The 15236-nt window shown below is 40.7% G+C and overlaps 1 protein-coding gene across 1 annotated transcript; it reads right to left on the bottom strand.

The window, feature by feature from the left end:
- Positions 1–9079: 9079 nt before the first annotated feature.
- On the bottom strand, positions 9080–12066 carry LOC146582026 (uncharacterized). The gene has a single exon (XM_085290089.1). It carries the CDS (start codon positions 11948–11950, stop codon positions 11255–11257), a length of 696 nt encoding a protein of 231 aa, XP_085146215.1. The 5' UTR covers positions 11951–12066; the 3' UTR covers positions 9080–11254.
- Between the last annotated feature and the right edge of the window lie 3170 nt (positions 12067–15236).

Genomic DNA, 15236 nt, shown 5'->3' with positions numbered 1-15236 from the left:
GTCCAGCGGAGCTACGCGAATCAGCGAGATAGAAGGCCAAGTCCTAATTGAAGGAGCTTGACACACGTGAAACGAGGAGTGTTTGGGATGAAGGACAATATCAAACGAGCCTTATCAATTCATATGCCGCGGGAGCAGTGTTTACATTCCCTCTCGGTTGGTGAAGCACTGGGTGGATGTTTCAAATAGGTCAAGGTTACAATGAAAACAAAAGTTAGTCGATTAGCAGTCGAGGTGCAACATTCCTAATTTGTATGCTAATCTGGCGGATCATCATATCATGTAGGTACTGCCTGCGATTCTACATCTGCACGCACTCATTTAATTATCCAAACACAATTCACAAAAGTCATTGGAAACAAACCAAACCAAAATAAAATAATTTGCATATATTTAAAAGAGCAGATAAACTCCCTTGGGGTTGGTTAATATTTCAGAGGCATAATAATAATATGCAAAATCATTCACATTTCATCCAGCACCAAAACAAAGTGGCTTTGTCGATGTAATTAGGGTGTTTTAGAGTTGAATCACCCTGGCAAATGACCATGTTTTTCTCTCTGGGAGACCAGTGTGTGAATGTATCTAAGCCCCCCCCCCCCTTCCCAAATATATGTGTTTGTGTGCGAGTGTGCGTTTGCACGTTGTATTGTCAACGCTCCTCTGTGCGCACGCAGTCTTAGAAAAGGATTGATTAAAGAGAGAGTGTCTGTCTCAGAGCAGTTAATGAGGTTTAGTCCCATGAGCTGCGAGGTTTGGGTGTGTTTGAGTGCACGCACATGTGTGTTTGCGTGTGCACATGTAGACCTAGTGGAAGACGTTGTTAATTGGCTAAGACTTACTTTCAGCAGGGGGATAGTCAAGGGCACAGTGCCTCCACATTTGTGGAGTGCCATTTGTAGAACACAATGATACATTCTCTTTCTATATTCGCTTTTTTTTTTTTTTTTTGAGGGAGTGATTAGTCAGGAGCATGAAAAATATGATTACAACGAAACCTGGAATTTTTTATGCTTGTATTTCGTTTAAATTTCCAGATTAAAAAAAATCTCTTTAAAAAAAGTAAAGAAAAGAAACTGACAGAAGAAATGATATTTGCTGTTTGATCTGAAGAAGGAAGAAGGAAAGTCATTTACTTTACTCTCTGGGGACATGCAGAAGAAGAAGAAAAAGAAGAGGAGAGGAAGAAGGAGAAGAATAAAAGGAAGAAAAAAGAAGCAGAAGAGGACGAAAAAGAAGAAGGAAGAGGCAAATAAAAAATAAATAAAAAATATATAAAAAAGAAAAAAAAACAGACATGGAGAGAGGTAAAGGAAGAGAGATATTCCACAAAGCACAAGATGGATACAATCTCACCTGCTCTGGTCTCCACGCAGACCTGTCCGTCTACATGTATATACAGACCTGTATGTTCTTTTGCAGTGCTACACACAGCTCGTCTCAAACAGCAGGAAGCATCTACGCTTTCATGTGGAGCACAGCCCAAAGTAGAGCAAGATCACAATGTGTGTGCATTTCTGTGTATATGTGTGTGCGCATGCATGCATGCACGCATGTGTGTGTGTGTGTGTGTGAAATCCAGGCTTTTCCCCCCTTGGGACCTGCACAAACACACTTCCCATCTTCCCTTTGAGTTCCACATTCAAAGGTTCCACTCGTTCAACTGTCAATCATTCTCTCAGCCAATCAAGGCCCTCGTTCTCAGTCTGTTTATAGATCAAGGGTGGTTTAAGCGTATGTATGTGATGTGACTGGAATTTTTACCATGACTAATACTAATACTGTAAATATTCATTTTTTTTCTGCACATCACCCGTGGTGTCAATCAAAATCAACGCTATTGTGCCTATACTGTGAGGGCACTGAAAGTCTACAACAATGTTTATGACTGCAAGGTCCTGGACCAGGTGTTGGTGCTAGAGTTAGTTTCGAAAATGCATAATGGGATCTGGACCAAAGAAGGAAAAGGTCCTAAAGTTGGATAAATGTAAGAAAATAAGTTCACTGATAGGTTTAGAAAGAAACAGACATTTCTTTTAAAAGTGTGTGTGCATATGCGTGTATTTGTGTTATCAAAAGAGATTCAGCATCGTATAGATGTGTTATAGGGTTATCGCAACCCAGATATGTCACGCCTAATTAAGTGGCTAAGAGTACAGGAAAAAAAGGGGTGAAAAAAACCTACAAATTGCTGTGAAATGTACATTTAGAATAGATCTGTAAGTGTGAGTAGACTGCATCACACAGCATCTGGTCCTCATGCTATAAGAAACTGAGAAGAAAAGAGGATGAGACAAGCAAACAGACGGAGCATCAGGTGACAGCAGGCGTTATCAGACCTCACCTCTGATTACTGTCTATTATGAGGCAACAATAGTTTCCTGTGGGGCATGCTAACGACCTGAGTGTATCAGCAACGTGGGAAATTAACCCAGAGTCTGCTTTATGTCAGGAGGGAAACGGACAAAAGCGGAGTGTGAGAACAAAGAGTCATTCCCATACCTGTTATTTATTGACAGGCAGCTGCCATATGTCCATCTTCACCTACACTGTGTGTGAATGAATGGTGGTTAGGATTGAGATTAAGCCGCCAACAGAGGGCAGCAGAGGGCTTCAGAGCCAACATATCCCTCAGAGGCCAGGCCAAAGAAGCTCTGCTTCATGGTGAATCAGACTGTTTAGATCTGCATGCCATCTCCAAAATGTCCACTAAACAGTCATTTTACATGAAATGCAAATGATTTAGTTAGTATTTGCATGTAAAGCAACGATAAAACCACCTCAGAGCTGCCACGGTGAGATACTTGTTTGTTTTTGTCAACTTTTTTATTTTTTTCCCCAGCTGAAATAAGGTGGGAGTGAGGTTTGAACTGCGGGGCACTGGTAATGGCGGAGCGAGTGTTCTCCAGCACGTCTCAGCGAGAAACTAGCTCGATCTATTCACACTACATGCAGAGCCGTGGCCTCCAGGCTTGAGTTCCTGCTTCGGTAATGACTCTGTTCCCCTGTGGAATGTAGAACATTGTCTTTCCTCAAATGAGGGAAGCACACAGTCTCTTTGCACACATGCGCACACACAAACACGCACACAAGCATGCGCTTCAATATGCATGAAACACAAGCTTGTAAACATATACAGGCAAAACAGTGCACACTTGCATGTAAGTATACATAAAAATGCATACTTGCACCCACACATGGCCCCCACCCGCCTGTCTCCCTGTTTCCAGAAACATTGATTGGACCTCTTCTCTCAGGTTTGCTTGTCTCTTCCATGGTCAATCAGCGGGTTTATACACCACATTGTGTGGCAGCCTGTATTGCTCTTTCTCCCTCTTCGTTACCGATCAGAGAAAATCCCACTCTAAGCAGGCGCAATGCACATTCATACAATTTTAATGACTCTTAAATTAACCATCATATTTTTTTTGCTCCACTCCTTCACTGACTAAATCGCTTAATATGCATCAACGCTGGCCTCACTTGTGGGCTTGGCGTGACATTTTTATAATTCCTTAGCACAGGCATTGTGTTTATTTATGAGTGTGTAGGCTTTTTTGGCTGATAAATGGCACAATTAAACAGTGCTCAGACACTCGAGCAGGCGTTTCAGGCTGCTGACAGATTTTTAGTGTCCTCTTCTTTGGCTAACGATGAAAGTAAATAATGTCTTAACGAGGTTGCTGGAGCAGTTGTTTGAGGATTCATTTTATCTTTTACATTCGCTTTGAGCAGGAGTGGTTGAACACAACACAAAAGCAAGGTTCACAGCCTAGATTTTACGCTTTGAACATGATTTAGTAGCTTGTTAACAAATTCCTTTACAATTATTACCAAGGTTACAAATGGGAATTGAAATCATTTTTGGATTTTTTAGGACTGTTTTTGGAGTAAGCAGACTGATGACATTATTCATGCCGTCTTCCAGTGACTACAGACCCAACTACTATTTTTGCTGTATTTTTCAGCTTTAAATATCACTTTTCATTTGCATAAATGATAGGACAGCAGGGTCAAATAAGACATACAACAGCAATGTTAAGCTGCAGTACGCCAGGCGCCATGGAACTTGAATCTTCCGACTTCCTGTATGCATTATTCAAGGGCTTCTATTGGCTGCTGTGGGTTTAGTGATGAAAGCAGCCTGACGCAATAGTCGGCAACAGTGTTTTACAGTATTGTTTTACAAACTATTGTAAGGCAGGGTTAGAACAAGGGAGAATATTAGCCAGGCCCTGGGAGGAGGGAAGCTTTATGAGCCCTCTGAGGCTGGTTGGGGAGCGCCGGGGCTCCTGTGCAGTTAAGCAGTAGGCTACAGCTCTACAAGCTGCCCCTACATTTACAGAATGCCCTTGGACGGAGGATGTGTGCGAAAGGAAAAAAGTGTGGGGCATGCATGCTCATGGGCTAATGAGTGCATGTGTTAATGCCTGTGTGTGTTTGTGTGCACATGTGAATGTGCACGGACGAGATGTTGTTGGGTTGAGTCAGTCTCCAGAGGGAAAGAGAAGGACAAATGCTCCTTAAAAATAGCCCCTGGGCAGCTGGTGTACACAGTCTATCAGCAGTCCGTCCCTGGGGCCAAGGAGGGAGGGAGGGGGAGATGGAGAGAGAGAGATGGGATAGATGTAAGAGAGAGAGAAGAAATGTGGAAAATAGGGTTGAATATGAGTGGAATGCAAAAAGAGAAAGAAATATTTTTTTATTATATATATATATAATGGTAAAAAAAATAAACTCTCCACTCAAAAAGGGAAGAAGATAGTAACCCCCCCCCAAAAAACAAAAAAACAAAAAACAAAAACAAGAAGTAAAAGTCAAGAAGAAAGAGGAAACACACTGATAGTCAGCAGAAAAGAGAAGGTAAAAGATGAAGAGTGGCTCCCAGTCCTAGTTGTGAATGCTCTAGAGGTCACAGTGGAGGGATAGGGTTTTAGAGAGAGCAGATTTGTCCCCAGACGTCTTTAGTTACTAATATACCAGAGAGTGGTGCGCTAAATCGCTCCCAGTCGGCAGGAATAGAGATCTTTGAGACCCACTGAGACCCTTTATGGAAATAACTCTACCCCATTTGCTCTCAATAACTCACCGTAGCAGTGTACGTGTGCACGCCGGTAGGTGTGGGTGGTGTGTATTTGAATCGAAGGTGCTCATTGAGCATTTGCGTGCGTAATTTTAATGGACATGCACATAATGGATAGATGGTTTTTACAACTGTTCAATCTACTGGGAGCAACAAAGTCATCAAGCCATTAGATATTTATGGCATTGGAATGGATTCTTTTGGCTGCACTGTGTGTGTTTTTTTGTGATCGCAGATATGGCATTAGTGCATACCAGAAAAATTAGATTTAAACCCAGCAATAAGAAAAAGATTCTCAGAAGGAATTTTTGGGAGAATATAGTTTGCAGCATGTAACTGGAAGGGTTCGTGGGTGTATTTTTAACTTTAAATGAGAAATAAAGAGCTGGAAGTCATTCTATAGATGCCTGAAGGATCTCACACTCTCACAGTATCATCAACACACCAATTAGAGCCACAGACTGGGAAAGGATCAATGCGATTCCGAGTGTGTGTGTGTGTGGGTGGGTGGATGGTGTGTGTGTGTGTGCACAGATAGATGTGTTTCGTTAGTTCCTTCACTGAGCTAATTGAGCTGTTTCTCCTCAACAGTTGGGAGCTCTTAGGCTGCGGACAGATGCCCTTGGGCACAAGGTGTGTGTGTGTGTTTGTATGGGTTTGTGTGGATCTGTGTATTTGCCACAGTGAGCATGTGTTCCATCCTGCCATAGTGATTGCAAAAGTTTGTTGCTGCATGCCAAAATGAAAACTTGTGTGTGATATGTGTGTGTGTGGCATGCAGGCTGTTGGTCTGTCAGTGGCGTATTTAGCGGTCTCCAGGCATCATTAGTACTCTGACTGTCACATCAGCCAGTCTTAGTTGAGCTCTTTATAAACCTTTGTTTGGAATACTCCGGCCACATGTGCGCCACTGCGACTGATGAGCCCTGAGCGGGTGCTGATGGAGGGTGCGTGTGTGTGTGCGTGGAAGCGGGGTGGTGATGGAGCAAAGCCGTCCTGACAGAGATGTTACCCAGCAGTGGGATCCTGTGGCCCCCGCCCCCTCTCTTTGTACACATATACACACAGGAATTCTCACACACACTACCATCACCTACTCAAAAAACCTGGCTTCCAATGCCACCATTAGGGTCATGTTTAACTTGAAAGATAAGGATATACTTTGTTTATTCCAGGAAAAGGACAGTTGACCATTCCTCACATACAGGAAATACGGCTAATATGCAATCCGCACGGGGCAGCAATATTCAGGTTATGCCACAGCAGTGCTGGAAAAGTAATTTTATTTATATGTAAAGGGCAAATTAATTTGGTATTTTTTCTATGTTTTTCTGAATATAGACATTTCAAGTTGCAGCACACTTTTAAATGCACTTTTAGATATAATCATAAAAGCATTACATTGAGGCTAACAATCTATTTGAAAATGTTAAAATTCACAAGTCAAAAGACTCGGCGGGTCTCTGTTCATCAGCTTCTGCAGGTGGTGCCAGATCCAGCAATTTGAACAACTTTCTGAAACAGACGAGCCCACATCCGTTCTCACGTTACTGAGCAATTGACAGGGTATGAGGAGGCATGAAAGTAAAAGCAAGCATAGTATTTCTCTCTCATTCTTATTTTTCACAACTTACTTTTTGTGTGTGTGTCTCTGCAACTTCGTAAATTGCAGACACAGAGAGAGAGAGACTTCTTCACATCACCCATAACGAGCCACACAAAGTCCCATCTTTGAATGTGGCTGCACGAAATAGGTACATTTTTGGCTCTGAGTGTTGTTGGAAAATACATTATAGTACATCTGAATTAGTTTCAAGAAAACCACATCGTTATTGTTGGCATTATTTTATATATTTTTTTTCTTTTCCATGAAAAGACTTTAATCTGTCTCTCAATACTTTCCATCACAACTTCTCTGCTTTGCCTATGGTTTTCAAAGCAAATTTCTTTCTTTCTAAGAGTTAAGATATTAATTTTTACTGTCATACAGCTGACTAATATATTTTCTTATAAAGCAAACATGGCCACTGTAGCGTTTGCACGAGTTGTCTAAAATGGAGTTAAACAGTGCATTTGTTGAAGACTATTTTCATCTTTGGATAAGGCATCTTTGATCTTTTGTGTTGAGGTGGCTTCTTCTTTGACATATATGGATATGGATAGAGGTTCTTATCCAGAAATATCACCTTTTATTTGTGCCAAGCAGATCCTCTGTTAGTGTGACCAAAAATCTTTGACCTTTATTCATAAATGTCTGTTCTTAGCCTGGATTCTTCATCTCATGTTCTTTTTCAGACAGTAAAAGTTTTCTCCTGGCTTTTGTGCTATGTAAAATAGATTAGTGTAATCTCTGTCTGACTGTAGCCACCTTCACAGTTGCAAAAGTTATCTCCTGTGGCTCCTGTGATGACATGCAGGCTCATTGGGCTTGAAATCTGTGTAGCTTTTTTCCCCATCATTTGATTGTGTATGCCAACTGCATACACATATGTAATAGAATAAATTTTAAAAATCAGCAGAATTGATTGATTGATTGAATCTTTATTTTGAACATGTTGAAAAAGTATAAAAAAAAAATAGAATTAAAAGAGACAAATGAACAAAGCAAACAAAAGGAAAACGAGCAACCACAACTCCAAATAACGTCCATGTTCAAAAAGGAGCAGGAAGAAGCATAAGCTTATTTAATCCCACCCCTTTTCCACTATCTAGTATCAATAGACTACAGAAATACCTCCTTGCAATTACATTATATGTTATGTGTAATTTTTTTTTTAAATATATACACATATATGTTTCTATCTATCCATACATACGTATATACACACATACGCACATATACACATTTTCAATAACCCCATTAACACCTCAAGGATACACAGCCTACAATTATATATATATATATATATATATATATATATATATATATATATATATATATATATATATATATATATATATATATATACCCATACCAACAAACCCGTGCATGCGCACACACATGAAAATATTAGACAAGAACACCCTATCAAATCTCTACCATTTCCCTGTACCCTGTAAAAACCATATCCTTAAACCGCTTTTTAAACTGCGCCATGCTTGGACATTGCTTCATATCTTTACTTAGTCTGTTCCACAGCTTCACTCCACACACAGAGATGCAAAAACTTTTTAATGTTGTACGGATACAAGGATGTTTTAAATTTAATTCCCCCCTCAAATTGTATCCCCGTTCCCTTTTAGAAAACATTTTTAAAATATTGTCAGGAAGCAGGTTATTTATTGCTTTATATATAATTTGTGCTGTGAGAAAATGAACCAGATCTGTGAATTTTAGAATTTTTGATTTTAAGAATAGTGGATTTGTATGATCTCTGTAACCAGTTTTATGGATTATCCTTATGGCCCTTTTTTGTAATATAAAGATTGATGATAGCGAACATTTCTAAGTATTGCCCCAAACCTCTGCACAGTAATTCAAATACGGTGCAATCAGGGAACAATAGAGAATGTGGAGTGATTTGTGGTCCAGAATGTGTTTTACTTTACTCAAGATTGAGACACTTCTTGAAATTTTGTTATGTATATGATTTATATGAGACTTCCAGTTTAATTTATCATCTATAATCACACCAAGAAACTTATGTTCAAGTACTCTTTCAATTTCCACACCATCTACATGAATCTGCACTTGTGCATTTCTAAGGGAATTCCCAAATAAGATAATTTTAGTTTTACTTAGATTTAGCGATAGTTTGTTCCTGTTAAACCATTTTTTAATTTTGCACATTTCTGAAGTAATTGTATCCAGCAGCTCCTTTAGATTCCCCCCAGAACAAAAAATATTTGTGTCATCTGCAAATAATACTAATTTTAATATATCAGATGCCTTACAAATATCATTTATATAAATAATAAATAATTTTGGACCCAGTACAGAGCCTTGTGGAACACCACAAGCAATGTCCAAGCATGATGAGGAATGGACACCCAGCTTCACAAATTGTTTCCGGTCACTTAAATAATTTTTCACCCATTGCAGTACAACCCCCCTAATCCCATACCGTTCCAGTTTATTAATTAATATGTCATGATTGATTGTGTCGAATGCTTTCTTGAGATCCAGAAATACTCCAGCTGCATACTGTTTCTGATCTATAGCATTCGTAATCTCCTCAATTGATTCGATTAATGCCAGAGATGTTGATCTTTTTGATCTGAATCCATATTGACTGTCAGAGAGTAATTTATATTTATCTAAGAATTTGTCTAATCGTTTATTAAACAGGTTTTCTAGGATTTTGGAGAATTGTGGTAGTAAAGAAACAGGCCTGTAATTTGTGAAGTGGCGTTTATCCCCGGTTTTATACAGCGGCACAACTTTAGCTATTTTCATTTTGTTTGGCACTTTTCCCGTCTGAAATGATAAGTTGCAAATATATGTTAGAGGTCCTACAATTCCTTCAATGACCTTCTTGACGATTTTCATGTCAATATCATTACAATCAGTAGATGTTTTATATTTACACATGTGTACAATGTCAATTATTTCTTTTTCCTCCACTGATGTGAGGAACATTGAGTTAGGGTTCCTATCAATCAGGTTTTCACTACATTCTACTGATGGCAGTGACTCAGGAATTTGTTCTGCCAGTTTTGGTCCAATATTTACAAAATAATGATTAAAGCTGTTGACCTTATCAGCAGTGTTTTCCATAATATTGCCATTATCGATAAAGTATTGTGGATAACTTTGTTGTCCAGAATTATTTTTAATGATACCGTTTAAAACATCCCATATTCCTTTCATATTATGTTTATTGTTGTTCAATATTTTACTATAATACTCCTTTCTACATACACGTATAATATTGGTCAACTTATTTTTGTATTTTTTATATTTATTTTCAGCATCTTTTGTTCTTTGTTTTAGGTATTCCCTATAGAGTGTATTTTTCTTTTTACATGCATTTTGTAAACCCTTAGTGAGCTATGGTCTATCTGAATATTTGTGCTTTCTGTTGTATTTTATTGTTGGACAGTTTTTATCGTACAACTCCATGAATATTCTTAAAAATATGCCATATGCAATATCAATATCAGCTTCTTTGTACACATTGTCCCAGTCCTGATTTAATAGATCGTTCTTAAATGCAGTCATAGTTTCTTCCGTCCTTACACGTCTGTATCTCAGTTGTTCTTCATGCTGATTTTTCTTATAATTAGTGTCATAAACTGCAAAAACTGGTAGGTGATCACTGATGTCATTAATTAATAATCCGCTCACAATGTTGTTTTCCATATTGTTAGTGAAAATATTGTCAAATAAGGTGGCACAATGTGGTGTAATTCTGCTAGGCCTGGTTATTTTAGGATGTAAACTCAAACTGTACATAGTGTTTAGGAATTCGTCGCTCATTTTATGCTTTTTTGGATTCAACAGGTCAATATTAAAATCACCACAGATAAACATAACTTTTTGATTTGTTTTAGAGAATATTTCCTCTATGAAGTCATTAAATACTTGAATACTAGAGCCAGGTGTTCTATATATACAGCTAATTATTACATTTTTTTCTTTTTCCTTATAAATTTCAATTGTTATACATTCTAGTAAATTGTCAATTACAGTTGTCATACTTTCTACCACCTTGTAGTTTAGGTTTTTATCCACATACACAGCTACTCCCCCTCCACTCTTGTTCCTTCTATTTACAAAATTCACTTCATATCCCTCCAGTCCAAAGTCCATTCCTTTCTCCGCATTGATCCATGTTTCAGAAATGGCAATAATTCCAAATGGATTTGTCAACTCATTTAGATATTCCTTTATATTGTTGAAGTTGGCATACAGACTTCTGCTATTAAAATGGATTATTGATAATTTATTTTCCGTGTTGATGGTGTGCTTAAACTGTTCATCAGTGAAGTAGCAGCAGTTACAGCTGATGTTGTAGAAGAAATTATTTTCCGGGTCTATATCCTTTTCTAAGTCTAGAACATTATGGTCTGTGTATCGAAATGTTCTCAGTTCCAGATTATCATAAAGAGAATTCCAATGAGTTATGTTGATATTGTTGCCGGATGCAGATGAAGTTCTTTTGGACTGTGCCATGTGTTGTGTTGTGTGTCACGTCACATGTGTATTCATACCTCCAGAGTAAGTTGACCTCAGTATTTGTCCAGCTCTTCCATATTTCTGATGACCAACACTTTGGCTTGTTCCGGTGTTCCATTGAGTTTAATGAATACTTTGCAGTTGGTGGTCCATGTATTTTGAATTTTTCCCTGTTTCTTCAAGTAACGTGCTTTCCTGGCAATGTCCGCATTTCTTTTTATCAGATGTTCGTTCATGAAGACATCGGATCCTTTCAGTTTCTTTCCTTGTTTTAACAGTGCTGTTTTCTGTTTTCTGTTTGCAAATCTCACAATGATGGCTGGTTTGTCACTGTCATTTTTTCGGGGTAGAGGGTGGCAAGCCTCAATGTTGTTATAATCCACTTCCACACCTTTGGACCGTAGAAAGGTAACCACTTGATGCTCCGTGGAGTTGACATCTTCCTCTCCTGGCCCTCCTACATTGTCAGTGGCGACCGCCCGGGCGTATGACCGGGGTTTGATGCGAAGCCCCGTGATGATAACATCGTTCATCCGGGTGTACTGCTCCAAATCCGCCACTCTGTTCTCCAGGTACGCCAGCCGCCGATCCTTCTCGGCATTCTGGATGCGGAGAGCCTTAACTTCCTCGACCAGGTCCAGGATGGCTTTCTGCTGCAGTTTGACAGTAGAAATCTCCTCTGTCATAAACTCCAGCGACTTCTTAATATCGTCTCCTTCCTCGGCTGACAGAACTTTTTTCGGGCCCATGCTGAGAGACGCTCTTGTAGCTTTGCCGTGACGACCGGCTAGCTAGTTGATGCTAGCGTCCTTCCTCTCACTCACCGCTACGGTTCAAAAACATCCACTTATGAGTTTTCGAGAGGTCGCAAATGACGAGCCACCACAGGTTTAGTGCGCTGATCTTCAAAAAAGTCTCGAAAGTTAGAAAGACGTCCTTTAACCCATTCACCCAGTGAAGCAGTGGGTGAATTTTCGACTTAAATGACACTTTGTACACTTCTTTTGTTTTGACACGAAAACATAGTTCCTTATTTTACCAGTGAAACTGACTAGTCAGAATTAAATCAAAGAAATGTCTGTATTCGTCACAATAAAGAAAAAATGCCACCCAGTCCAACAGTGTGGCCCATTATTGTCTTATTGATCATTTCTGTTTGCGTGGGACAGCGGAATAAACAGTGTTGATTACACAGACCAATACTGTTACTACAGTTCATTGCAATGTGGAATTCAGTAGTGCATCACTTCAGTGTGAAAAGGACTTTAATGAGTGCTTTATTTTTAATACTCAATTGCATTTTGCTGCAACCACTTCTGCACTTTTATCAGCATGCTTTGAAAATGCAGGACTTTAAATTGTGTAGAGCAGAGCATTAAACTGTAGTGCTGCGAGCAATTAAAGGATCTGCCTTCTTGCGATAAAAATGTACGAGACATGTAAGCAGCCGTGGAATCAACAAGTAGCCGATGTTATTTCCACGGAAACTTCTCTGCCGCATAGCTGGTGCTAGTCGTCTCTCCTCACTGCGGCAGCTGCCTGTGATGGTTATCTCTCATTCATTTTTAAACAAACACAAACGCGCACACACGCACACACACGCGCACGCGCACACGCCCACACCCAACGCACGTTTGCACGGTTGCACACGTTTGCGCACACGAACGCGATTGTTCTTCTTCTCCCTCTTTCTTTTTTCGAGAACACAACTTCCAGCTTAACTTCCAGCAGAAGTGTGCCACTCCCTAGTCCTTCAGCACAAGTCATCACTTTGAGCTGCTCGGGAATACAGTCTAACTTTCTAGTACAAGACTAGTCGTTGAGTTTTTCTCCAGGGAGCACTGCTATATACCTTATACTCACTTTACAGGACTTCCATATCAGTGGAAGGCATCTCTCTGTGAAAGAACTGAGGTAGGAGTTGGGATAAAGCTATTTGATGTTTTGTAGCAAACGTATCTGAGGTAATGGATACTGTGTGAAAGGGTACGGCTGCGTGAGTGAAGTGACAAAGTTAGTTTGGGCCTTACAGATTTTTTTAAAATCCCCCCGGATCGCTCAAACTGCCCCCTTGTACACTCACCGCTCTACTGATTGTGTGTGTTTATGTGTCAGATGATCGGTACCTGGGCTAACAGAGAGGAGTCCCTCCGGTCCTTCTGTGGAGCTTCTCGGGTCTGGTCAGTTAACCTCCATCTCTCTCTTTGATCGCTACGGCTCAGACGACCCTCAGGGAAAACACAGCACACTCAAACCTGGATCAGACTTGTGTTAGCAGAGACGCACACACACACACACACACATATCCACAGCAGACAAGCAGATTGACAGAAGAAAAACTTGTGCATATGCCAATGCATACACCCCCCCTCAACCAAACACACACACATACACTTTGCCGCACAGTCAGACCAAGGGGTAATGCTATACAGCCAGTGTCAGTGAGAGCAGGGTACTTAAGGTGCTATTACACTCCCATTACCTCTACTCTCATGTGCAATCAGAGAGAGGTGATGGCCTGTATTCTGGCAACACACACCCTGTTTCTCCTTCTGACAGCTGTGTGGACAGAAGCCGGAGGCGCTGGGCTGCAGGATCCTAAGTAAGGTAAAGTGAGAAGATTTAATCTGATGGGTGGGTGTCGAATCTAGTAGGTAGGAGAGAAGGAACGCACCGGGTAGCAGCGGGGCTAAAGTGGATAAAGCTGATACTCCGGTTTGCAGATGATCATGACGGATATGCAGAGTTTCATGTGTTTGTGAGTCTCTTGTAATGAAAGGCATGAAAAGAAAACATCTTCAACCCCACCACCCCCACCCGCCCCCATTTTATACCTGTTTTTTGTGCCCTCTCTCTCTATCTTTCTCACACACACACACGCGCACACACACACACACACACACACACACACACACACACACACTCTCTCTCTCTCTCTCTCTCTCTCAGCTGGCCCCAGATAGTTTTGCTCTTCCCCCAACTCCTCTGGGACCTCTTCTCTGTGTCGTTAATCAGAGCTCCTCAGCTCAGCTTCTCTCTCTCTTTCCCTCTCCTTTTTTCTTTCTTTCCAACCAACACACACACTTGTTCGTGCACAGAGACACACACACATACACGCAGCCTTACAGTCTATCCCCCCACCCCTTCCCCCGTGCATCCTCAGCCCCATCCATCATAAAACAGCAGTGGGAAGGTGGGGTTGTGTGTAAGTGCAAGTGTGTGAAAGTATGCGCTTCAGGTTGTGCGTGCGTGTGTGTTGGCTCATACGTGTGCACACTATAGGCACACATCTCAGCAAAAATGAATTGAGACTTTACAAGAAGAAAAGCAATTAGGCCAGGGCTTTGCCCTATCATTCACTGGCTAATGTATCAGAAGCTGAGTGAATATTATTAACGGACGGGGAGGGTTAGGCTGTGTGGGTTTTACAGCCAGAAGGTAGGACAAGAAAAGACTAATGATTGTGATGAAGTAACCCTGAGTTGAAGGGTTTTAATCACTCGCAGGCTTTGTGGCTTCACAGTTGACATGCTCTTTATGATAACTGCACGGCTCCCAGCTCCCAGTCTCTGCCATCCACCAAACGCTAGTGGGAAAGAATCAAATGAGCCATTATCGAACACGGGCAAGGCATGGCTGAGTACAATGAAACAAGATTACTCATTCATCAGGACGTGTGACTGAGAGCCGTTGAGATGAGGGAGCATAGAGAAAACAATTCATGAGTTGGAAAAATGGCAAAAAGAAAAAAGTACCATGAACAGAGGACAAAGAGACAAGAGGAGGAAGAGGGCACGGGAGACAAAAAGTGCATATGAAGAGAGAGGGGTGAGTGAGGTGGAGCACTGATGGACAGAGTCAAGAAGGAGCAGGCAGAGGAGTGAGAGTAGGTGAAGGAGCAGCGTTGGGTCAATGATGCATAGAGGCAAACCATTTGCACCTCAGCAGCAACTGAGCAGAGTGCTCTTGACTTCTCTGTGTGTGTGTGTGTGTGTGTGTGTGTGTGTGTGTGTGTGTGTGTGTGTGTGTGTGTGT

The sequence above is a fragment of the Mchenga conophoros genome, linkage group LG2 (assembly GCF_057382185.1).
Source record: "Mchenga conophoros isolate Kocher_MC1m ecotype Shallow Benthic linkage group LG2, M_conophoros_male_GT1.1, whole genome shotgun sequence".
NCBI lineage: Eukaryota > Metazoa > Chordata > Actinopteri > Cichliformes > Cichlidae > Mchenga > Mchenga conophoros.
This window is presented reverse-complemented; position numbering and strand designations above follow the sequence as displayed.

Bases quoted from the DNA above. Each gene is read 5' to 3' on its own strand.
- LOC146582026 (XM_085290089.1), bottom strand. From the start codon at position 11,950: ATGGGCCCGAAAAAAGTTCTGTCAGCCGAGGAAGGAGACGATATTAAG.